This window comes from Vulpes vulpes, chromosome 13 (genome assembly GCF_048418805.1).
Source record: "Vulpes vulpes isolate BD-2025 chromosome 13, VulVul3, whole genome shotgun sequence".
Taxonomy (NCBI): domain Eukaryota; kingdom Metazoa; phylum Chordata; class Mammalia; order Carnivora; family Canidae; genus Vulpes; species Vulpes vulpes.
The window spans coordinates 30,684,118-30,710,964 of NC_132792.1; the positions used below are offsets into that span (position 1 = coordinate 30,684,118).

Sequence of the window (26,847 nt, forward strand, 5' to 3'; positions counted from 1 at the left end):
AAAGTAAAGAGGCCTTAACTAGCCTCCCAAAGCAGAGACAGGTGCCTTTTTTTTCTGGGCTCCCTTAATATTCTTCAGTGACTTATATTATTCTCATTTATCAGCTTGTGGTAAAATTTGTTAGCAAGAAGTTAAGCTTCTCTGTCTTGAGACCTTTCTCTTTGTACCTCCTCCCCAATTCTCCAGGTATCCTCATGAGCCAGCCTCACTGCAAAATTCCAAGCTGATCAGTTAGGCCACTGAAGCCCCTGTTTTGTTCTTGAGTGCTTGGTGTCATTACTGAAAACCATTCCTGCACAGTACCGTGGATTCTCCTTCCCTCCCAAGGTAATAACCAAATGGGTTCAGCTCTTATACAACCTGCCATGATGTCCCCCTTAGGCCCCAGGATTCAGTCCACTTCATTCACACTCACATCTCAGACCAGCTATTCTTCCCCAGAGCAGGACCCTAGGACACATTAGCTGGTCACACAAGGGGTTCCAGATTTAGGAACAAAGGGTAAAAAAGAAATATCCCTCTTAAAACCTAAGGTCCTACTGTTGAGCCCTGGCTTTTCTTGTTTTCCAGAAATCTGTCCTTGGTGTCCTTTCCGTGCCAGCTGACTTTAGATAAAGCCACCCAGTCCAACCTGTTATGGATTGAATGTGTCCTTCCCAAGATTATAGGCTAAAGCTCTAACTCCCAATGTGACTGTAGGGAGTTACAGTGATAGGGCCTTTACAGAGATAGGGCCTTTACAGAGATAGGGCCTTTACACAGAGATAGGGCCTTTACAGAGATAATAAGGTTTTAAATAAGGCCATAAGGCTGGAGCCCTAATACAATAGTACTGATGTCCATATAAGAAGAGACATCAGGAGTATGCAAGCACAGAGGAAAAGCCCTGTGAGGACACAGTAAAGAGGTGGCCATCTAATCTACAAGCCAAGAAGAGAAGTCTCACCAGAAACCAACCCCGTGGGCACTCTGATCTTGGACTTCCAGCCTGCAGAACTGTGAAAAAAAAAAATAAATTTCTATTGTTTAAGCCATCCAATTTGTTGTATTCTGTATTTGGCAGCCAGAGCAGACTAACACACACCTCAAACTGAGGAAGAAGCAATGGAGTCTGGTTGATTGCCACACAGAAAGCAATACATATGCAAATCAGTCCTCCATCCTCTCCCACCCAGCTCCCTCTAGAGCAGGCATATTTCTAAGACATGGGTGTTTTTGGCCAAGTGACAAAGAGCTCCCACACCCAATGTGAAAGAGCCTAGTTCTTATTTGCCTGATATTTACATAATTAAGAAGGCTCACTCAAGTGACTTATTTTACACTGGGAAAGCAATTTTAAGAAAACTTAACTCTGCCCAGCTACAGAATTAAGAATGGCAGGCATACCTTTTTAAAAATTTTACTTCATTTATCACCTTATCTAACCACTACTGCAATCGTCACATTACAATAACTATTGTTTATATATTCAACATCCTTCTTTTATTAAATTTTTAGGGTAGTGAAAAATATCCTTGACTGAAAAAGATGGTAATCTTCTTGGAGAAACATCCAATTTAAAAGAAAAAATGGGTAGGGGAAACTGAAAGGGCAAACACTCTGATGAGAGAAAATGTTTTCTTCTTTCCTCTTTTCTTTAGGCTTGCTTGTATTGCCTTTATATAGAAAATGTAATTGAAATACCATAAAATTAAATAATGCTTTATTAAAAACTTTGAAAATAAGTGCTGTCAATCTCAGATATTCAGTCACTTTGATATTCCTTGTCTGACTTACATTCTACTTAATTCTGTAAGATATGCCATGTTTCTATCCCTATTAGAATGGGCTTGTGCATTTGTTCTTTTCATATTTACATTATTAACACAGTGTTCAAAAATGCAATAATCTTGATTATTTCATATTATTTATATTCATATAAATAGTATGTATTTAATAAATAATAAGATCCCTAACTTTTCATTATATTCAATTATTTCAATAAGGCAATGGGAGGGAAAATCCAAAGAATTTGTTCAAATTCCATTCAATCAGGAAAGCCTGTGACTGTTTTTACACAGTGTCAGTTGAAATGAATGTTATGCTTCTAGTTCCCTCAAGGGATTCTGCCCTGAAAACTCAAAAAAAAAAAAAAAAAGCCTTTGATTCTCTGTGTATTTACCCAAATATAAACTTATGTTTAGCACCCAATATTTTCTTTTCATTGCTTCCCTGCATATGACAATGTATTCAATAAGAAAGCACTTTTTAAAACACGCAGCACTTTGCAATTTTCTTTTATGTTTCCCTAAATTAAGGACCACAGAAATTCTGCCAAGAAGGACTCTGCTGTTTGCAAAAGCTCAGGCTCTCCCTCTTGAGCCTTCCTGTCTTCCTCCCCGCAAAACTCTCCCAATAACCTCCAATATTCAACCCCATTTCCAAACAGGCAGATCAGTTAGGCCACTAGAGGCTCTACTTTGCTGTTACATTTCCAGGCCTTAACTTGCAATAAGGTTTCTTGATGGTTTCCCTGCTGACCTTTTACCAAACTCTTTCACTGTTGCTTTTTTTAAAAGTTCAAGGATGTAACAGATCTTCACAAGGTAGTGTCTTGTCTAAGTCTGGATTTCCATCTGTGACTTGAAGAGACTATAGCTTCTGTTGTCCTTCAGAGAGCCCCTCCATTCCCCAGAATGATAGGAAAGATCACGCCTTGTAACGCAGCAATGGCTGGGTAGGGTAGGGCTAACAGAACCCACAGCTTCTAGACAGGCAAAATGGCAGCACGCTTATGACGCATGCTACGGAATTATGTGTTGCAGAAGACTAAACACTTTCTTTGTATGAATAACAACTTAGAGTGTCTCTAATATGAAGTTATCACTGCTCCTGGGGTCTCCTGAAGGGATCATGTTTATATGTGTTACTCATCAGCAAGATACTTCACCACCAGCACCAGCAACCCTCTCCTTCTCCCTCTGTGTGAAAGCTAATCCGCTGACCACCTCCCCACCACCTCCCCCATCTTGCAGGAGAGGTCCTTCTTCTCTCTTTGCTACTACCCCTGTTCACTTGTGCATGCCTCTGCAATGGAATCCACAGTGATGTATTTGAATTATGTCTTATGTTGTGTACTGTGAGCTTTCAGAAGGCAGCCTGAACCCAAGTGATCTTTTTATCTCTAGTCTGACACAGTGATTTTTTTTCAATAAATGTTTGAACTCATTAAATTAATTAATTAAATGCAGTCTTGTGTAGGGGAAGAAGTACAAGATGTGGCAAGCTAATGCAAGTTATATTTATGAGCGATATGTTGCAAGCTCCACATGTCAATCTTAGAAGCAAGTGTAGGAGTTTATTATGAAGACATATAGAGTAATTCCCAAGGTCCAAATGTGCTCCTGATTAAAATGACAACAAAAAATAACAATAATAAAATATTAGCTATTGGGATCCTTGGGTGGCGCAGCGGTTTGGTGCCTGCCTTTGGCCCAGGGCGCGATCCTGGAGACCCGGGATCGAATCCCACGTCGGGCTCCTGGTGCATGGAGCCTGCTTCTCCCTCTGCCTGTGTCTCTGCCTCTCTCTCTCTCTCTCTCTCTCTCTCTGTGACTATCATAAATAAATAAAAATTTAAAAAAATCTACATTAAAAAAAATATTAGCTGTTATCAGTGTGGATACTGGAAAGAATGGAAAGCATTCTCTAATTCATATCAAATGTATAGTACATCATGATATATTATCAAATTTAACAGATCAATTACATTAAAAGTGATAACCCTAAAAAAAAACAACCCAAAACTATTTGGTAAACTCAAGTCATCAGGGGATAAAAGTTGAAATGATAAAATTTAAAAGAAATGAAAAAATATGTAACTCTAAAGCCTGAAGATATGGTAGGGGCAAACAACAAAAAATAACTTTAAAATAATCTGTAAGTTAATGGATGGTGGATTCAGAATAGTTTAATACAGGAATATAGATTTCTCCAAAGGCATATTCCTAAATTCTAAAGTTTGAAAAACTCTTAGGTAGAAATAAAAGGCAAATGATAATAATTTTATCAGTAAACAGATTCAAAGTAACTCCCCAAAAATATCTTTACCAAGAACATTCAAGAATAATTGTGTACAATAGTTGACTCAATTTGCTTGCCTTTCCCTCCTACTACAACCTACCACAGCCTGGTTTCTGCTTCCAGAGCTCCACTAAAATAGTTGTAGTTAAATCACTAATATCTGCATGGCATTAAATTCAAGGAGAGTCTTGAAATCCCCGTTTGATCTCTTGGCAGCAGTTAGCCCAGGCATGACTCGGTCCTTCTTAAAAACGATTACATTCTCCTGGTTTTCTCCATCTTATCTGGCTACTCCTTATCAGTCTCCTTTGATGACACTTCTTTTTCTATCCTCCAGCGAAAGATAGGAGTTTTTCAAGCTTCATGTCCAAGTCTTCTTATATATATTCCCATCCCAGGCAATTTCATAACTCCCGTGAATTCCACTGCCATGCATATATTGCTAACTCTCCAATTTCTATCTCTAGAGAAGACCTCTCTCCAAGCTTCTGGACTATATAACCAACATTCTATTCAACAGCTCCACTTGGATGTCTCAAGAAAACTGCAAACGACATATTAAAAATGCAATTCATCTTTCCCCCTAACCATGCCTTTCCCTCAGGCTTCCTTACTTCAGTGAATGGCAACAAATACTCAAAGTTGAGCAAGCCAATTGCAAGCACATCCTCAAATATAACCAGTGCTCTCTACAAACCACTTTCATCTCTTGATAAGACTTGCTTTTTATTGACCTTCTTCTATCCATTCTCCACAGAGCAGTCAGAGCAGTTTATTTAATGCAAATAGGGACATGTGGCTTATAGGTATAACATGTTTTCACACTGATCTTGAAGTTAAATCCAATAATAGTATTGTGGACTACAAAGCCCTGAATCACTGAGTCCTGCCTACTTTACTAGCCTCATCTTACAGCACTCTTTATTATTCTGAAATAATGAGAAAGAATCAAGTATATATCTTCCCTTTAAGAATAGTATTTAGTGTAATAGTAGATGATGGAAATTTTTTCAGAAGACAATAATACCAGTTAATAATATAGAAGGGATGATTGCACAGTCCTTAATGATATATGAAGGCTGGCCACAATCATTAGTGAAAAGGTAAATGGGAAACTTCATAATGGATGGATCAGGCTGGACACACATGAACTCCCTGGTACATTGTAATATAACTACAAGTGGGACATCTCATCATTATGGAATATCTTTTTTTAAAAAAGATTTATTTATTTATCCTTGAAAGACACAGATAGAAAGAGAAGCAGAGACACAGGCAGAGGGAGAAGCAGGCTTCCCACAGGAAGCCCAATGCGGGACTCGATCCTGGATCCCATGAGCCGAAGGCAGACGCTCAACCACTGAGTCACCCAGGCATCCTCTTTATGGAATAGCTACTGATATGAACCAAAGAAAGCACCCAGCAATGTGTATGTAGTATTATTACCTATATTATTGAATCTGAATATATTCAGGAATCTAGATTTGACTACCATTTTACAAGAAATATGGGGGGATAGAAGGATGGTTGATTGAGCATCTGACTCTTGGTTTTAGCTCAGGTCATGACCTCAGGGTCCTAACATTGAGCCCTGTGTCAGGCTCAAGGATGGAGTCTGCTTGTGATTCTCTCCCTTCCCCTCTGCTCCTCTCCCCCTGCTCTCTCTCTCTCTCTCAAATAATTTTTTTTAATTTAAAATTAAAAAAAATATTTATTTAAAAAATTTTAATTTTAAAAATTAAAAAAAATATGGGAGATAGAAGAGCATGTTACACAACATTAGGATTTAATCTACCAAATTTAGAATGTAAACAACACTCCAGGATAAATACACTGGTTTCTCTAATAAATAAGTGGGAGAGAGGAGTTGAGGCAGGATTCAAAAGACTTGAGAATCGTATCAATCAATATGTGGACCTCCTTCAATTTTGGATTTGAAAAAAAACAAAGACACTTTTTGAGATAACTGGGAAAATTTGAAGATGAATTGAGCTTCAGATAATATTAAGAATTATATTTTATGTGGTACAATGCTATTGTTCGTGGTTATGTTTGAAACAAAAGTCTTTATTTATTAGAGAGCCATACCAAAGCACTTATGGGTGAAATGGCATAACTTCTACAATTTGCTTTAAAATACAAAAAAAAAAAAATATGGATAGATAGATAGTTACATAAAAGGAAATTGATAAAACAAGCTTGGCAAGAAGTTGATAATGTTTGAAGCTGGGCGATAGGTATTCGAGGACTCATCATACACTTCCCTCTTATTTTATGTATATTTGAAACTTTGCATGTTAAAATATAAAAATTAAAAATAAAAAAAACAATTTAAAATATTTGTTCCTTAGATAAGTCATTACTGACTCCCACCCCCTCATAACATGGTTTATGGTCTGATTTATGTTTCTTCTGTAGAACAGCTATCACATATACAGTAAGCACTCAAAAAAATCATTATTATTACAATTTGCAGTTTCTAAGACAGCATAAACTCTCTGAGGTAGCGACCACCCTGGCTTATTTACTGCTACATGTCCTTGAGTCTGGCACAGAGCATTGCATACATTTGATATTCAATATACAGTTGAATAAATAAGTGTTTACCTAACTAACCAATTTATTTCATTTTGTGTAATCAATCAATACTACCTTTATAAATAGTCTTCTAGCAATCTAGTTCTAAGTTTGCGGCCCATTTATTACAAGTGTATGTGTCTGTATGTATGCACTTCTTTTATTTTCCATTATTTTTAAACTACTTCTAATGCATGCCTCTGTGTTGGGCTTTACTTCATCTGAGCCCAATTAAGTCCTCTTCTGACCCAGATAAAATAAAAACAAATAATTACAAGGCTTAGGTTTTTTTTTTTTTTTCTTTCAACTTTCCAGATATGAGAGCCAATCACATTTTTAGGTTTTTTTTTCAAGGCAAAATGCTGAGTCAAGAAAAACAACTGATGCTAAAAACCCTTGTGCCAAAATAAATATTTAATGCATGCATTTTAATGAAGGAGGTTATAAAAGGGGTAGCAAAGGTTTATCTTTTATGTCAATTCTTACCAACAGGTAGTGTCTTCCTGAAGTGCTTTGAGGAGGAGAATTCTAAGCTGAATTTAGCTCAGCAGGAAAAAGCATAATAAAAGTTCCATTATTAACACAACTGAGGGTGAGTACCTAATCAAAGTGGGCAAACTGTGAAACAGCAATACAAGATTTATGTTTTAACTTATAATATACAAAAGCATGTTTAATAATAAAACTTGTGATATAGACCTTTTATTCGTGTAGGTTCCACTGACTGGTGTTCCACTAATATCAAAAACATTCAAATGCTTCATCTACAATTTCTAGTCTGTTTCAGTAGCACAGAGTGAGAATGTAAAACCACGGAATTGAAGGCGATTGGACTAAGAATATATTTTATGCAGGACTTATAACTCAAAGATGTATCTTTCCTAACAATAATCGTAAGTACTTTGCCTCCAAACTACTTTTTTTTTTTTTTGGTTGGGTTTATGTGTGCCCTAATTCTACATGAGAGTGAAAACTGGAGTAAAAAAATAAGATAAAAGGAACTTTTTTACTGAGTTTATGTGGCATTCTGTTCTACAAAGAGTAAGGCTTTCATCTTTTAATCCGATATCCACTTAACTACATTACAGAAGATTTATTTTGACCCCCTCTTGTTTCATAAGGGGCTCAAAAGTCTGTAGCAATTTTTGAGACTTTGCTATACTGTTTTTCTGACACCCCCATACATACACGCATGCACACACACACACATACACACACACACACACACACACACACACACACACACCCCTCCCTGCCTCATTTTCATATGGACACAAAGCATTGGGATAAAATGATGGTTCATTATAGTGGTACAGAGCTCTTATCTTCATCCGGCAAGAGTCATTTCCTTCCAAAGATTGAAATGCAAATGTGAAAATTAATGATAACTGCATTATCTGATAGCAGAGATAATACCAATTCACTGTCAGAGTAATACACAGTCATTCTACGATTTCCTCCGCTTCTCACAATATTCTTCTTACTGTCAGACTATATCTATGGTTAACTATGTTTCATAGGTTTCTGTTAATTTACTTCAAATGGCATTTCCCAGATCTTATATCTACCACATTTTCCCAATCAAAAAGGAAACGAAATCAGAACTGTAATCTCCAAGCCCTTCTTTGGACTAGTAAAGAGGGGGGGGGAAAAACCCTGTATCATTAGTGTGCACTTCTATCTCCAGTGGTCTGCCAGCTACCATTCTACTTTATGCAAAATACTCCCATCTTCTCAGTTTGGGGCGCAAATCAGAGCCAACCCCATCATCTGTGTGTATCGTTAATGTGGAACAGCAAGTGAATGGGCAACTTATTTGTAGATTTTGAGATCAATTTTTAGTGCAGATGCAACAAGTACACACATTTGTTTATATGCGAAGCATTAACTGAGAATCTATTTACATTACAATTTCTTTAACTGAACCCTGTTTTAAGTCCAGTTGAATAGAATACAGTTAATGTAGTCACACGGTGATTTTACATAGCAACATTATTTTGCAAAGTTAATTCACTAGACAGATGTTAAATGAGGGCTTAACATCTGTAAGGCACTGTCATGGTTAGTAGGGCACAATTGCTGACATGATTCTAAAAGTAGTATTAAAAGCTATTTATTGAGCACAACAATGAAGCTCCCAACTCCATGTTTTACACAGAGAAATCTCATTAATGAAGTACTGATTATTATTAGCCCTATTTTATAAACAAAGAAACTGAGGCCTCAGAGAGTTATTAACTTACTCAAAGTCACACTTCATAAGTGGCAGGGCCAAGATACAAATGGAAAAAATATCTGTGGTATTTGCAACTCATTATACTGCCCCAAAATAATTTACCTCTGACAGAAACTTGGATTTCCACTTAACAATCTAGAAACGAGTCATGCTGTTCTGGAATGTATAATACAAAAGTAATTCCAAATTTTATTCTAGTAATTTATCAAGTCATCAATACAAGGTGTGATTTTCTACTTTTCATTATTGAAACACCACAAGTGCTTAACATGTAAATATGAAAACAAAAGTGCATGCTTATCTTGATAAGTCCGTGAGAAAGAATCTAAGTAACTACTTGCTCAAAATTTTCTATCTGTGCATATTTGTATTAATACATGTTACTTGAGGGTATATGTACTCATTTGCACAATTTGAATAATGTGATATATTCATTTACTAAAGCTCTTGGAAATTTCAATTATTGTGGCTGTAATCCTAATGGTAAGACTTAGGTATGTTCAATATTAAACAAGAGAAATCAGATTATTTATTATTATTATTTCCAAGTACACAAAGGAGTAACCATGTTTTTAATAACAGAAGCTAGAGAGTTGGTACTCTTAGAGTTGATGTAAGATGTGACTTTTAAGGTGCTCATTTCATAAAGGTAGATATAGTGATTTGTCTGAATTTTCTCCCCTGAGTCTCCTTATACAAATACATAAATCAGCACTCAGGGCTTTGGCCATGGATTGTGGTTCTAAGGATTTCTTAAGCAAGAGAGCCAGAGATGCAAACACTATTTTCAAAATGAGGTCAGCATTCTGTTGGCTGGTATGAGAGGTTCTAGGACAAGCAGACACCGTTAACATCTGGGGAATCCAAAGCTCTCCCAAGCTGTCTGCTAGATACTTTCTATACACTGTTCAAATTTCATCCACACAACAAAGTTTCAAAGTAGTTACTATTCTTCCCATTTAAAGATAAGCAAACTGAGGCCTTGGCTGTTGAATACCCTTGAGATCACAAGACTGTGACTATTAAGTATCAGTGTGTGAATGCAAACACAGATCTAACTCTAAAATTTGTTCTGTTTCTTCTGTACGTTAGAGCATTCTTTCCTTTCAGGTTTTCATGCTTAACTATTGATTGCATTGGTGGCAATACATGAATAATTTAAAAGATCAAAGAAGAGAAATGGCACCAAAAAGAAAGTATGGATAGCATCATGCTACACCTTTGGGCTTTTGCCTATACTTTTCACAAGTGTTAGTGCAATAAATAATTATTGAATAATTAAGTGTATAAGATTATTGGTAAACTGAAGTCTTTATGAGGGTGATAAAAGAAAAGAAGAGGCATTTACTTTAAACAGAGACAGAAATGAAGTATAGGCAAATGCAGAGGAAGAGATAGTAGATTTCAAACAGCATATCACTTAGATTCGAAGCAAGGTAACATCAGGGTAATTTTTTTAAGAGTGAGAAAGAAAAGTGAAACTTGAAAACAATGATGTGAAATACCAACATAATGAGATAATGACTTTTACATTGGCCTCCACTCTCTTAGCATAGTGTGGGTCTAGCTCTCCTTTCAAACAGTGAAAGATTCCTAAGAAGTTGAAGAATATTTAAATAAAAGTCACAAATATTTAAACATTTAAAAATTTCACCATAGAAATGTTTGCAAATGTAAGATAATTTTTCTCAAGATTGTTTGGGTTCTATGTAATCATAAGAGTTAACAAAAGTGTGAGCAATTGCTAAATGTACCTTTTAGTTGGATAACAAATAAGGGGGGGGGAATGGCGCTGGGGGATTTACATTTGATAAAAATAGAACACTTCAAACAAGAGTTGATTCATTACTGAATTGAGCCATCAAGAATGGTTGTGGAGTCGTCTTCAATCAAACTCTTTCAAAATAAGATAAATCCTGATCCATCTTAAATGATGCCAGCTCTATGCCTCAAATTCTCTAGATAATTTCTTGGGTTTTTATATTCTGTTCTATTTTATTTAGAGAAAGCTATCTATCTTCGGGTGGCTCTCAGGACTGGGTGGAGGGACTTTAAAATTATGAGAACCTTAAAATCACACCTGGCTCATAACCTCATGTCTTAACCAAACATTTGTGGTTAAATTCAAAACTCAATGCTTAGTATTTTAAAAGTTGTATCAGATATATTACTGGGCTTAAAAAATACTGAGCATTTTAAACGGGTCTGTTTTGAGGCTTAACCATTCCAAAGCTATAATAATTATGACAAAAATTGAGGTAAAATATTTATATAATGGCTATTTATTCAATAGCAAAGATAAAAAAAAAACCTCTACACTTTGTCCCGATTGAAAGTAATGAAATTTCTACCTTAAAAAATAAATATCCAACAGATATTCTTTTGTTATGAATCAACCTCATTAATTCGGGGGGGGGTCAAAATCATAAAAACCCCTCTTATTGTAACATATCTGTAGGGAAAAACATGTTATCGATTTTACAATATACAAAAAAAGAACTTTCTTATAGGCATACCTGCTCAGAGACATACACTCTTCCTTTAAAGTTTTTACATATTCCCATGTGCCACAGAAAAGAGCATAAACATTTTCATGAAAACAACTCAATAAAAATTTCATTAAATCAGATACACAAAATAAATTTAACTCAACAGTGAAAAATCTCATCCTGAATGACCCATCATTCTTTACCTTACTCCTTTCTCTGTCACTCTCACTTTCTGTAACTTAATAGTGCATTTTTCTTCCTGGAAAATCTTCCTGCAAAGGGGGGCACTGGTTGTACACTACATGTTTAATAAGTTACCAGCTCCTGAATTTGCTTACTTATTCCCAAGTCACAGGGAATACTGTGGGTCCCAGCCCTGAGGAAAGAAGAAAACCTGCCCCTGCCAAGTTTGCTCTATTGAAAGAGCAGCAAGAATGCACACTTTGCAAGTAGGCATATCCAAAAGGCCATCTAATCTAATTTTAAATGTAAAAACTCTTCTAAGTAGCATATAGATACTTAATTCCATGAATAAAGAACTATACAGTGTATGTTTATCCACCCTTTTTAAATTAAATGTAATCTACAGGAAAAAAATAAAGTTTTCCAAAGACTTTTTTTTTTTTAACCAAAGGAGTTCTTTCTTACATTGAAAAGACAGAAGCATTATGCAATAAGGTGAGAATGTCAGATGTCTGCATCTTCTTTCTCTCAAAAGGTGGTATGATGGTATTTTAAATATAACACATTTTGATCCAAAATCTTGTATAACCATTATGCTGTAGTATACAAAATACAAATATTTGTGTGTATCATGAATAACATTAGAAGTGACATCATAATAATCAGCTATACTGCATCTTCATTTTTGTTTGCATTATATTTTCCAGCTGCTGGTTTCAGAAAATTACCACTGGAGTTCCTCTCTTCTTCACGCACAGCAGAGAGCAATTTGCAAAGTCATGCAAGGGTGAAAATGTGATTGAAATATAGGGATCTTTCTTAATGAAAAATGTTACTGCTTTAGAAATTATAGCTAAAACTATTTCAAAAACTCATATCTTTAAGCCCTATGACATAATAGTCTCCATTTATAAATATACCATCAATTGTAAATTAGTTGGCACCAAATGTAAAGGTTTTTTTTAATTGAGATCTTATGAACTGTATATATTTACATAAAATTATATTGATGTTTTGGAGTATTTTGATTAATTTTTCTTTTTCTTGAAATGATTCACTCTCAGGATTATTAAAATCAAATTTAATTTTCATTCATAAAAATGAAAATGTTGCTAAAACCTTGAATCAGATGGGAGTATCTATTGGTATTGTCTAAACTTCTAAATACAAATTGAGAATAATCTATGATTTGCAACATGACTAAACTAAAAGTCTTTATAGTACTGTTACTTGTTTAAAGGTTTTTAAATTATTCTCAATTTGAATGGAGATACAGCATAAAAATTTCTGTTAAAGAAAAAGGCAAGTAGAATGAACTAATTTTTATATGACTATGAAGTAAAAAAAAAAAAGGAGAAAAAAATCTTCTTTAAATAATGATGTTTACTTAAATTTCCACCGTAACTGTATTACACACACACACACACACACACACACACACACACACAGAGGAGCTGAGATTGTAAGAGTTTTACAAACTAATTAAAATTTAAAGGAAAAAAAGGGAATTTCTGACAGTAGCAACAGATGGTTGACTTTAAGTTTTCTGTCTTACCTGGACCATCCCAATCATCTGTCTCAACTCCAGGCTGGCCTGGCTTTTCTGACTGTGTGTCCCCATCTGATTCTGCTGTCTCCTGCACTCCTTCATCATCACCTGGAAAACACCAACACACAGAGAGAAAGGAAAATAGTTAAAGCCCTCTATTTGACATTTAGATCCTGGTGGAGGGATGTCCTTAGCATATGTCTAAGTATACATTTGCTACACAGAGTTGTTATTATACAGATAAAAAGCCCATGATTTATTATTTTGCTATCTTCTGTGGCTTTATAATAAAGAAAATCAGCATTAGTCATAAATAAATAAAGTTAACTGCTGTAAGGACATTTCTGTAAAAATAATATTCAGTTATTAATATTATATATGGAAGAAAATATTAAAGCAGTATGTAATTACTATACTACTCTCAATACAAAAACTTTAACTCTCATATTTCCAAATAGTGATTTTTACAAAGGTAAGATGCAGTAAAACAAAATCAGTCAAAGGCTTAGAATAAGACATATTTGTTTGGAGCTGAATTTAGATTATTTTGGAGATTCCCTCCCCCCCCCCCCAAACTCATTAAAACTTGGTTGTATTTTTTAAATGGGTATAAAAAGGCCATCATTAAATAATCAGCATAGGAGATGAGCCAGTGACTCAAGACTTCACAATGCAAGAATCTATAAAGCTATAATTGTTCTCCATGCCCCTCCCCCCCACCGAGAAAGAGAGAGAGAGAGCGCTTGTGGAGCACAAGGGGGCAGGGAGCAGAGGGAGAGAGGGTGGGAGAGAATCTTAAGCAGGCTACACGCCAAGCAGGGAGGCTCATTGCAGGGCTAGATCTCAGGACCCTGAGATCATGACCCTGAGATCATGACCTGAGCTGAAATCAAGAGTTGGATGCTTAACTCATTGAGCTACCCAGGTGCACATACTATTACTGTTCTTGATAAGTGTAACTAGTTCATACAGTTTCATATCTTCATTTCCACATAAGAAAAAAATGTAATAAATTTTGAACAAAAGTATAGTCATGGCAAAGGAAGACATATTAACAATGCAATTGCACTTCAAACGTTAAAAGTCTAATTTATAAGTACCTTCACTTTAAGTGATAAAACTTAAAGTGATATAACTGCTTTATAGGAAAGTAATTCATGGTGACATGGTACACATAAATATATTACATGATATACCTACTATAAATGATAATAGAGATCAGGAAACAGAGTACAAGAAAATGTGATGTGAGAAATCAAAAGAATATGACAACTAAATTTTGAATCTAATAATGCCAAAATTTTTAAATTAAATTGCTTGCTCATCTTGTCTTTCTCTGAAGTATTCGATAACTATTTTCCACATAGTTGCTCAAATCTATACAAGTACTTAAATCTTTATATGATTATACAAAGAAATAAATGAATTCTTAGAATCTTCACAAGTAACCTAGAAATTACAAAATTTTCAGGAAACTATTATTATTATTACAATTGACATTAATGTGATGTTGATGAATGTTGAACATCCAAAAAAATTATTTATTTATTTATTTATTTATTTATTTATTTATTTATTTATTTAACAGAGAGACAGAGAGAGAGAGAGCATGCGCACACACAAGCAGGAAGGCAGCAGCAGCAGGAGAAGCAAATTCCCTGCTGAGTCCCAAGACCTTGAGATCATGACCTAAGGTAAAGGCAAATGCTTACCAACTGCACCAGTTAGGCATCCTGAATTTTGAACTTTAAACTCTATAAATTTTATATTCATTTCTATATATAGCTTCACAAAATGAATCATTGTAAAAAGTAAGATAAAGTTAGAGAGAATGCAGAAACCCAGGGACCACTCTGTTATCATAACTTCCATAACAGGATCATTGGCTCTGCTGGGTAACAAAGAATAAAACATAACCCCCTACCACCAAACCCCATATCTGGAATTGAAGGATCTTTGAAAGTTGAATTCTCTCTTCCTTTCAGGATGACCACAATGAATAGCAATGAAGTTATTTCCATAAAATAATAGATACTGAAAATCAACCATGTTTAAGGAACTGTAATAGGTATAATAGGATACATATGGAAAAATATAATATCTTTTTGGCAGTAGTACAAAATCCACTTAAGAGAGTAAGTTCACAAATAATGAGAGTGCAAGACAAGGTACAAGTCCCATAACAAGAGTATAAAAGGCTCAGTAGTAAGGTAAGAATTTTAATCTGTGCTCCTTTTTGTAGGTAACAGAGAGCAATATAGACACATCAACCACTTATCTTAGAGGATCAGTGGAAGAGTTCTGTTCTCACTTCTCAAACACAAAGAGGGATGGTTCTCAGCATTTACAGACAAGTAGGCTCCACTGCCTTTTAATATTTTCAAATACTGTGAACCCTGAACTAAGTGGGGCTCAGCCCAACCCTGCCTGCCCTGGCCCTTCTCTGGTGAGCCCCCTCCTACCTCTCCAACTCAGAGACTAAGAGTTTAAAGCCTATTCACCAAGATGTCTATGGCAACTGCTCTGGCTGATCAGAGCCCAGGTTGTACCAGTTGTGTTTTTCTTGTTTTTTTTTTTTTGTTGTTTGTTTGTTTTTAAAGATTTTATTTATTTATTCATGAGACACACACAGAGAATGAGAGAGAGAGAGAGAGGCAGAGACACAGGCAGAGGGAGAAGCAGGCTCCATGCAGGGAGCTTGATGTGGGACTCGATCCCGGGACCCCAGGATCATGCCCCAGGCCAAAGGCAGGCACCAAACTGCTGAGCCACCCAGGGATCTTCATGTACCATTTGTAAAATACATTAAAAAGCATCCCTGCATATATGTAAGTATTGAACTAAGGCCATGCCGCTAGCAGACTGGCATAACCAGAATCGTAAAGTATTAGCTCTGGCAGAGAACTCTGATACTTTCTATAAGCTGGTTATTCTCTGCTTGCCCCTTCCTGCTGGCCTCCAGTGACTCTCCTCCATGTTCTACTTTGTGTTCCGTGGAGGTGGAATTCTGTGGATCCCATCACTGGGGCTATCTTGTTCTCTGACTTCTAGTTGGGTTCAATCAATGGGAGGCACTGACAAGATCAGAGTATCAGAGGGCAGGAAGAGAAAAGACAGGTACATATCTCTCGATTCCATCCTCTTTGAGAGTCTCCAGTTGTGAGCAATGGCTCTACTGTACAGTTAGCACTCCCAGGAAGTGGCCCATCTGTTTCTACTACACTCCCACATCACTATCACTTCCGATGACTCTTTAGATTGGGAAGACTAACAGCTTCCCAGTTTCCAGGCCTTGGTTGCTTCACATCCCTTGTAGGTTTGGTTCCCTTAACCCTATCCACAGCTTGTACACTATCCCTTCACCAAATTCTCTTTAGTGAAACCCATTGACCAAGTTATCAGTTTTCTTCTGGGACTCTTACTAAAGCCTCCATTTGGAGGCTTTCTTCCCAAGCTCCTTATATTGTGTTCATGGTTTTTGTCCAGTCATGGCTTATACAATAATTTGTAGTAAACTTTCTTTCAATGGACTCAGGTTTTATAACATATAAACATGTTTTTCAAAACAAAAAACTTCTTATCACTACTAGAAAAGAAAAATCAGTATTAGATTCCCCTAATATAAGGTAATAATAAAAATAAATACAATAAAAATAAAGTTAACATGATTAACTTCTCGATAATGTGTCTACTTAGAGTCAGAGTCTCTGGTCTCATTTCCCTGTAATAGAAAGGAAAAGTAACAAGTTAAGCTATTTAAATACAATACTTGTTGAACTAAATACTTAGTTCAATATAAAAATGAAACATTCTCATTGATACACAATGAATATAAGAAACTTGAAAATTTTTCTCACCAACCGATTCAGGGCTACTTAATGCAATAATCAGTATAGCACTTTAATCTTCTTGAGTGCCTCCAGGATACCTAACCCAATTCGGGGAAATACAACCTTTACGACACTTCATGTTTCATGGACACTGGAACCCACACTGGACTCTGCCACCTACTCGAGTGAGCTCTTGATTGAGTTTCCACTTCTGAGTGGAGGTTTAACTGGACAGTAACGCAGGAGCTGGCAAAGTAAAATGTTCTTCCCCAACAGTGAAGAGTAGAGAATGCAAACTATAATTTCAACAGCATCTATTTCTTCTAAGTGCTTTTCTCACGTCTTCTGAATTTTGAAACAAGGAAATTTGAGCAACGGAGTTGGGAGGTGGGGACTCTGGAGATGATTTGACCCAGATTAGAGAAATTTACTGATTACAAAATCGATGCACAGACAGGATCAGTAACTTATTCATGATCTTATAGCTGCCATATTTGTTTCTGCATAAGCCACCTCCCCCGAACCTTCTCACGCCTGAGCAATAAGTGCTTCCCAGTCATTACAGGGGTAACTGAAGCAGCTTTTGGTAGATGTCCTTTCCTCAGGAAGCATGAAGGAGGCATGAAGGGGCATGAAGTCACCAAAAACAGCCATTTAAATTTAAGGCCATTCCAAAATAAGGAATGAAATTGGAGTCTCCTAATTGCCAGTCTAGCATTCTTTCCAGAACACCTTCTCTTGCCTCTGACACACCCCACCCCTACCAGCTGAGTATAGAACCAGGCACACCTGAAATAGCTGAATAATGCCAGAGCAACACATAATGAAGCAAGCATGAGACATGCTATTAAAAATTATATACTCAAGGGTTCACATAGTAAAATTCTGGATAGACCATGTGGAGAAGTTTTATATTCAGATACCAACTATACCACCGTGATGGCCACACAAAGGAGTAAATCTTTCTGAACTTTATTACATTAAATTGTTAGAAACATGTGGTGCCATGCAAAATTTAATCAATCATTAACATTTACAATTCATATTTTTGAAGATACAATGAGATATATGGTTCTTTTAGGACCACATGATCTAGTAAAGGAGCTAGGTAATATGTATTAGAGAAGTGACCACTGATAAAAACCCACAATCAATGTAGTCCATGAATAATTCCAAATTAAAACACATAAGATAAGACATTGACCATGGAGAACTTGGTATAATTAATTCCAGGGTTCTTCATATTGAAGGCTGTGAAAAGCATTAGGGGTATTTCAGTAGGAGGCTGTTATGATCATACAACACAAATACAGTAACCAACATATATTTATTGAATTTCTATGAACACATTTTGTGACACATCTGGTCTTTTGAGTTCTCCCTTACTCATTCCATAACAACACTGACTCATGTCTCAGACATTCTTGCCCAAAATTTTTGCGAGACTATAGTTTTAAGCCTACTTTAAAACATTTTATTAGGCAGATTACAAATTTGGAGGAAACAGTAATGAGGAATATACTGAGAAACAGGTATGTTTGGAAGACTATATTACAGAGTAATCACAATAATCACAAATATTGGATGTTGAAAGAATTCAGTTGAATCTATAAATGTTCATCTTTATTGAACAGAGATGATATAAATCATTCTTTATTAATACATGGAAAGAATTTTAAATTCCAGGCACTGTGCTGAGCACTAAGAATACAAAACAAAGATGATTCCTCTTCTCATATAACTTATAGACTAGAACAGAGACAAATTAATAGATTGCGATCTCATGTGGCCAATGTTTTGATGGGTGTAGTCCGGCATGTGACAGGAGACCACAGGCATGACACCTAACCCAGACTTGGTGCAGTAGAAGTTTCCTGGAGGAAAGAACCAATAAAATTTCTGAAGTTTTGGAGGCATGATCTTAGATAAAACTGAATTCTGTAGGTTTAATGCCCTGTGGTTCCACGATTGAAAAACATTTCTCAGATTAAAAATGAAAGCCATTTCCCAAAAAAATTCTGTATAAAAAAACATGACAGTGATTAAGTTCTGCACAGGAAAAGTGGTGCTGAAACTAAAGACATTTCAATGATGCAAGAGTAGAATCCATATAAAGTTTTAAGATGCTAGCAGAAATAGTTTGAGAAATGCTACTGCTATATGATAGTTAAATGAATCAAGTTCTTTCTTTTATTCAGTCAAGGCTACATTTACCCGGGATCAATCTCATCTAGTATCTACTAGGAAAGAAAATAGCAGGATGACTACAAATCTCAGCAGACCCTTGATGCACAGAAATTTGGTAAATCGCTCAAAATGAAAATATTATAACTCAGCCTATTAGGGGCTTGATTGAGCTAGTAATTTCATATAATAAAATACTTTCATTAAATGTCACTTAACTGCCAAAATGGAACTATAGAGCTCAGATTTCAACTTGCACCAACATCTGGAGCAATACTCAGTATTGATAATCCTGATTCATGGAACAATTTGCTCTAATTTGTTTCATTATGCAGCACATATAATTAGAACTACAGAAAATAAATATTGCAGGGTATTTAGTTAAAGAAACACTGTAAAGATAGTTGATTGTATACAATTAACAGCTCAAAAGAAATTACATTTTGCAACTGTTTTAAGCTATTGTAAAACTGGGTAAATGTGCAGCATATATCACATTAATAAAAATAAATCTAAGGCAGAAGAATAGTTTTAAGCACTGGATTGATTATTTAATTGTGTTTTCTTAAAGAAAAAAATGCAAAAAAGGAAAATATTAAAAACATAAAAACATTAAAAACTATCATATGAAGTGATACACTTGGGTGCAGAAAACTAAATGGGTTGGAATTAAATTTATATTCATCTCAATAGCAACTATGTGCCACATACTAAAATCACAAAGATGAATAAGGCAGAGAACCTGTCCTCAGCTTGGATCTTTATTAAACCTAAATATGGCTACCATTTCTGGAGTACCACTCAGTGCTAGCTAAATGCTTTATGAACATCATATCAATTCTGCATGTAGTGTGGTATCCCTGTATTTCAGAAGAGTAAGCCAAGAGGCAGATATGTGAGAAGATGCCCGGGCACATTGCTAGCAAGTGGCAGATTCAAGAACTGACCCCAACTCAGTCTGATTCCAGTGACCATACTCCAAACCTATTAGGATATTACAGTAAAACTCTACTGATTATCAAGCAACAAAGAGAGCTGGATGTGATCTGATAGCTGCTCCTCTTCTCCACATTATAAACCCTGTTTCTTCATTATGCTGGAAATGAAATGTTTAACGATATATTTACTTGATATTTACAATATTTATAAGCATGATTTTTTCTAAGGTGCACTATTTGACTTGGAACTCAGTAAAATCAACTAAACATAGACGCTTAATCAATTACCATTGCTCAGTGATGAGTGATAAAATTAGAACTTGGATTTATTCTTTTTACCATAACCCATTGCAGTATCATTACAGTTGCTAATTAATTGCCTTCACACATTATTTCTATTTAATAACTAAAATATGTCACATTTGTCAACTTTCAGACCCTTCATTTTCTAAGTTTATCTCAGGAAACGAACTCTCATTTTTATGATAATGTTTTTACCTAATTCATTTTTAATCTTTTTACTAATGATAAATGTAATGATTAAAAATAATTTAATCGAATGTGAAATCTCTGAATTACTTTTAAGAAACACTATTTTTCCCCTCACAATAGGGGCTTGCTTCTTTCCTTTCAGTATATTTATTCTTACAGAAATTTTATAAATAGAACTTTATTTCGATACTAATCTAGCTTCAGCTTCTCCTTGATTTGAATGGAAATGACTCTATTGACCGTTGTTTTTCCCCCCTCTTTCCATTTTTTGATTCTTATATGTTTGAAATCAGTACTCTAAGTAGTTTATGAAAAAATGTCATGAATAATTAATAGCCATGATAATAATGACAAGTTTGTTAAGATATTGCCTCAAAAGCTTTGTTGGTAGGAAGAGGAAAAGGAGAGAAAAGGATGCTAAGGAAAGAATTAAAGAAAGAACTAGGAATGCATTTGACATCCATTCATTTACTTGCTAAATTCTTTATTCACATACTTTAAATAGAAATTTCAGTGTATTTTTAGCAAAGCACAAACACATTTAATGGGATAACCACTATATATATCCAGAGACCAATTCATAAAAAGATGAAACAGAATAAATGTCAAGCGGTAACAAAATCTATAATATTTCTAAAATTATGGCTATGGAGTTAATGGTTTTCCATTGCAAGATTAAACTCTTTTGTTGCTCTTTTAAAAGATATCATACATATTTTGTGGGCCCTTCCATTTTCCTTAGTCTAGTTTTCAGAATCAATGAGAGCCCTATAGGAGGAAATTGAAGGTGTTATTGAGCAATATAATACACAGCACAAATGACTCGGGGAAATGCACTAGAATATAGTCTTTCGAACACCTGAAACAGAATCTTTAAATTCCATATTAGGTATTGTTGGCAAGGTGCAAAAGAGGTGGCTCTCCTTACTGGGCAAAAAATAATTTCAAAAATACAAACATCTTTTCACTCAAAAGTTAGACATTACTGTATAAATTAAAGATCTGCCACATTCTAAGAAAGCCACTTTTTCAGCACAAAAGCAGCAGTGTTTGCCAGCAGTCATACAAGAAAACAGCCCTTCTCAACCTTGCTCCTTTAATCCATGTAGTTCCTATCAATATTAACCTCTTACAGAAATTCGTGTACAATATAACTATTGAACTTTCTTGACTAGGAGTGTTACTGGAGCTGTTAGTCATCCCTATAATGTATTTTGCAATCAGCTAAATCATCAAAGTATTTTTTAACAATGAACAGTTCAGAAGTGACAGATCTACTTTCTTGTTCACACTGCTTATCAGAGAATAGATATCACATATGTTTTCCAGGTGCTTCCTATAGTTAGGATACCTTCACAGAAGCCGCTCATGAAAGATAAGGTCATAAAAGAGATGAAAAATGTGTGAGCTTCATACACTTATGGTTTTATCATCAGACAAGATAGCTTTGGTTAAAGGACTGTAACAGTCAAAAACAGAACACTACAGCATCGTATTGAAGGGCGAGGACATTTAAGTTTAAGATTCAGTTTTTGTTTGCTTTGCTTAAGAGCCTCACGATATTGTTGGGCTGAAAAACAACAGTTTGTTAATAGATTAACCCGACAAAAGTGTCGTGTTAAATTAACTCTGGGTGGTCAAACCGTACATATGGTTATATCACCAGATACAAAAATAGAAATATTCAAATGTTACCCCTTTTTCTAACACCTGAATCTAAACATTTCAATCTCTTGGAAATAAAAGGTCCATTATGTTGTGGATCACTATAACTTGTCTGACACAAGTCTCCCTTGGACTTGCTACAGATGTATAAGAAACTAGGGGGTTTTGCCATATTCTAGACAGTTATATTCAGTGGACAATTATTTTAAAAAATGCATGTGATTTTCTTAACCTGTGTAATATGTCATTGTTTTGGCAATAATCTTTTTTCATATTCCAGAATATGAGCCATTAAACAGATCAAAAGAATACAATCCACATTTATTGGACTATAAATTTTCAAACCCTGATGAAGAAACAATTCTGGAACAGTGATGCCAGTGGTCCAGACCTAAGTCTGCTATTTTGAGAAGAAACTCAATCTCTACACTTAATGGGTAACTACTGTAATTTGTGGTATTCTATTACAGCTAGTAAGAGGAAAGTATTGAACATGCTGATGTTTAGGGTACTTCTATAAAAGTCACAAATAAAGTATTAATACCTTAGGAAGAAAGGACAGTGATTTATAAATTATTTCTATAGTCCTAATCCTAAACACTTAACCCAGATGTGAATATTGTCCTCCATGTGAAATGAGCTTTTCTTAATATTCGAGTTCACTAAAGATCTGGAGCTTGAGAGAAATTTCCACATAAGATAAAATAAGGCAAATTCTCAGCAGTAGATCATTCAAGAATTTTTGATTCTTATTATTTCTCTCAATGGGCACTTGAAAGAGCCAAGATATAAGCAAGTGTGGGAGGATAAAAAGCATCCTATTTTAAAAGATGCTTCTAAAATGTGTGTTTTAAACACTATTACTCCTTTCCTGAACTACCTGAAACACTGTGTTGATCTACCTGAAACACTATTACTTCTTTTCACCCAATTAATGCCTATTAGGCATTAGCTGCCAACTCAAGTATTGCATTCTTAATACCTTCCTCACTACCTTCTCTGACCTTCCTCACTACATCAAACCACCCTGTGCCACCTGTGTGGCATTTTATTGTCTGCGTCCCAACTATCATGTAAACTCCAGAATAGCCAGGGGCTTCCCTGTGTTTACTGACATGGTATCCACAGCATGCCCCACAACGTCTGATATAGTACATGTTCAATACATATTTATCAAACTGGATAAAACATGCATTTTGAGTGGACTGACTGCATAATGCTATGAATCATGAAGTAAAGACAAAATCTATGCCCTTTGCATAAGCTGAAAACCCTTCACAGTAACAGAACTTAGAGTTGGGCACGTGGCTGCCTGGTCATAAAGACCATATTTGCCAGCCTCCCTGATAATGAGATGGACCACTCATCAGATTTAGTTCTAGACAATGGGATATAAGTGGGAGAGTTTTGTGGGAGCTTCCAGAACCTATTCCTACAAGTGAATCTGATACTGATGAGGTTTGCATATCTGAGCAAAAAAGGAAAAAAAGCATTCTAGGTCACATTAGCCTCATCCCAACTCAGATCCATATCTAGCTTCTACCAGAAGTCGGAGTCCCAAGTATATTATCACAAGAGCCATTTAGACTCTTTTTACCACAAGGTCTTCCCACACCACCTCCTCCCTCAGGGCCAGCAAGAGGTCCTTGGCTGTTGGTGATAACGCAGGAAAAACATAGATAGTATCCACAGCATCATCCAGATTTTTAGAAACGTGGGAGAATTTTTTCCCTCTCTGCTTTAATTTTTAACGTGGTACTTTCATGAGTATCTGTGGTCTCCTTTAGGCACAGGGTAATTTACCCTTTAATGATAACAGATTTGGAATTCAGATATCTAAGTGCCAAGACATTTTAGGAATCTTATTGAAGGTTTCCCAGAAATTAGGAATTTGAAACAAAACTTAACATTCTTGTTCACTGCTCTCTCCTATGAGCTCACTCATATTGCCTAAAGGTACTAATGGGGGTTGATTCAGGCTTTCTAGAGCCTAAAGCTTATACGATGAGGGAGGCCCTCTTGAAAGAAGAATACAAAGCCATAATTACAAAATTAGATCAGGGCCTTGGAAGGAGTCTTTACAAGTAAGGAATTCTGAAGCTACACTACCCTGCATTGAACCGTCCTAGGTTCGTATACCATTTGACATAAAAATAGCTAGTTAAACAATCGCTAAATAAACTAAAAAGGTAAATGAATGTATATAATACTGGCTTGGCAATGTTAAGTGTAAGGACAAGATTCACATTTTACGTAAATTTTCAAAATTCATTCCTTTTATTAGTGATCGGAGTTGTAGGACTACCTTAGAAGTTTCCAACACGACTGCCAGTATTAGACAGAACACATCATTCTTTTTTAAATTGGGTTTTTTAGGATATAGGCTATTTTCCTTCTCCATTTTTTTTTCAATATCACCATATATCTTAGTAGAATTGTTTCTTGTCCTGAGTTCCTGTATTTCAGTATACTCTTTGGTATTCAGCCACCAGGACAGGATATAGGAGCCGAAGGCTCAAAAATTAGATGAGGCAGGTGTACGCTGGTGAACAGCTCTTTATGCTAGAAAGGTGCACAATACAACAAGGAAGCTTGAGAATGGACATACCTTTATCAGCTTAAACTTAACGTTTTCTCCACTCCTTATATTTATTCCCTGTTTCACCAATACATGGTTTCCTTTACTTACTAGATGACTGTATCTTTAAGAAATGAGAATATTTATTTATTTATTTATTTATTTATTTATTTATTTATTTATTTAAGAGAGATAGCACAAGCAGGGGGAGCTGCAGAAGGAAAGCAGCTGAGCAGAGAGCCCAATGCAGGGCTTAATCCCAGGACCCGGGGATGGTGACCTGAGCCAAAGCCAGACACTTAACTGAGTGAGCCACCCAGGCGCTCTGAGAATGTTCTTTATATTCATCTTTTTGCCCCTCTACAAGTGTGGCCATGTATAAACACCCACACATATCAATGCTTCAACAACCAAAAACAAGTAATATAGGTTCTCAGTGTTGGTTAACTAGACTGGACTACAATTTGCATTTAAAAACTTGTATTTAAAAAAATAGACTGTCTTGTGCTAATTCTGTGCAACAAGAGAACTTACATCAAATCCCATTGTTAAATAGGTAGGGGGCAAAGTGTTTTTTCTATCTGTAGATTTCTACTTTGATAAATCTCTATCTTGAAAAATAATCCTTAAAGAGACCTTCCCTTCTCACTGTCAGAAAAATATAATCACAGCCTACTGTCTGTGCAATTCCACTTTCCATCTCCGGTATGTACGTAAGACGTGGTGAGATACAGCCACTGTCAAGTTTCAGAACAGTTCCTTGTCTAATCTTTCCGCTTCTCCAGATCTCTGATACAGAACCTGTTAGAATGTATTGCTTACTTTTCCAGTTCCTATGTTTATCTCACTTCCACTCTTACCATCTGCTGCACTGCATTTCCTTCAGAAAAGTGAAAAGTTTCCACAGTGCCCAGAGCTCTCCCTGCAAACAATGCCCTCTTCCCCTCTTCCTTCCTTCCTTTCTCCGCTTTTTATTTGGTCTCATTTTGTGTTAAGGTCAAGCTGTTTTAAAGAGTTCACTTTGCAAACATTTCTCCGGGGCTGAAATTCCTATTGAAATTGTTTTGATGGTTTTGTAAGCATTTCTGCCATTTATTACTGGCTTCTGCCCAAGTACACACATTTTGGGTTGTGCCCACTCATTTGAATTACCTGAAAAAAACTTTGCAAGAAACAGGAAGTAAGAAGCTGTGGCTTATTTCATGCCACCAAATCAGGACAACATAATCATCCAGTTAGTATAATGAGACTAAAGAGCATTTAATATAGCCTCTCATTATATCAAAATGCCAACTCCACTTACTGCAAGCTAGTTTATATTGACAGAGTCTTTAAAGAAGTATCAAAAGGCTAGAAATATTTTAAGCACACCTCTAATTCCTTTACCTGAACCTTTCTTTTTTATTTCTTTTTCTTAACATATACCCTTATTCCTGACTGACACCAGGCTTAATAAGCGTTTAACTAGAGAATGCCAAATTAAAAATATCTTGGCAAATTCAGTTTTATGCTTCATATGCCCAGGCTTCTTCAGATGTTTTCATTTCCTTCTGTAAGAATTATGATGGACGCCAGAAAACAAAATCAGTCCTTTATTTTCATAAGTATAACCACCTGAGTTGCAATTCGATATTAACCTTTAGTAGTTCTGTGACTTTGGCCAAGTTACTGACCCTCTGAAAGTCACAGGTGAAAACAGCACCTACCCTGCAGGACTGTAAGCTGATTAGAGATGATGTACGTACAGCAAGATGCCTGACTTTCAGAAGCAGTCAGCAAATGAAAGTTATTATGACCATTATTATAATTATTATAATTGGTTTGTAGTCTCAATGCCAATCTCTGGGATCTCACTGAACTACAAAAAAGGAGCTGAAACAGCAATCTGCATTCGTTATCAGTATTTACTCCATTGGTATAACACACTCAGTTATTTTTACTTGACCTTTTAAGAACAACAAAAAAAGTAACTGACTTTATGACTACAATTAAATTCATCGTACCACAGCTTTCACTTCCTCTTATACATTCTACATTTAGGCCTACTAGAGATAAAGATTATCC

General features: G+C 35.7%; 1 protein-coding gene across 3 annotated transcripts in view; it reads right to left on the reverse strand.

Moving 5' to 3' along the window:
- The window catches only part of ZFPM2 (zinc finger protein, FOG family member 2), a 456,766-nt gene that overhangs the window by 326,233 nt on the left and 103,686 nt on the right, over positions 1-26,847 (reverse strand). For all 3 annotated transcript variants that reach the window (XM_072734069.1, XM_072734068.1, XM_072734070.1), the window contains one exon: positions 13,103-13,204. In XM_072734069.1, the coding sequence (XP_072590170.1) occupies positions 13,103-13,204 (102 nt within the window). The remainder of the gene's footprint in view (positions 1-13,102; positions 13,205-26,847) is intronic.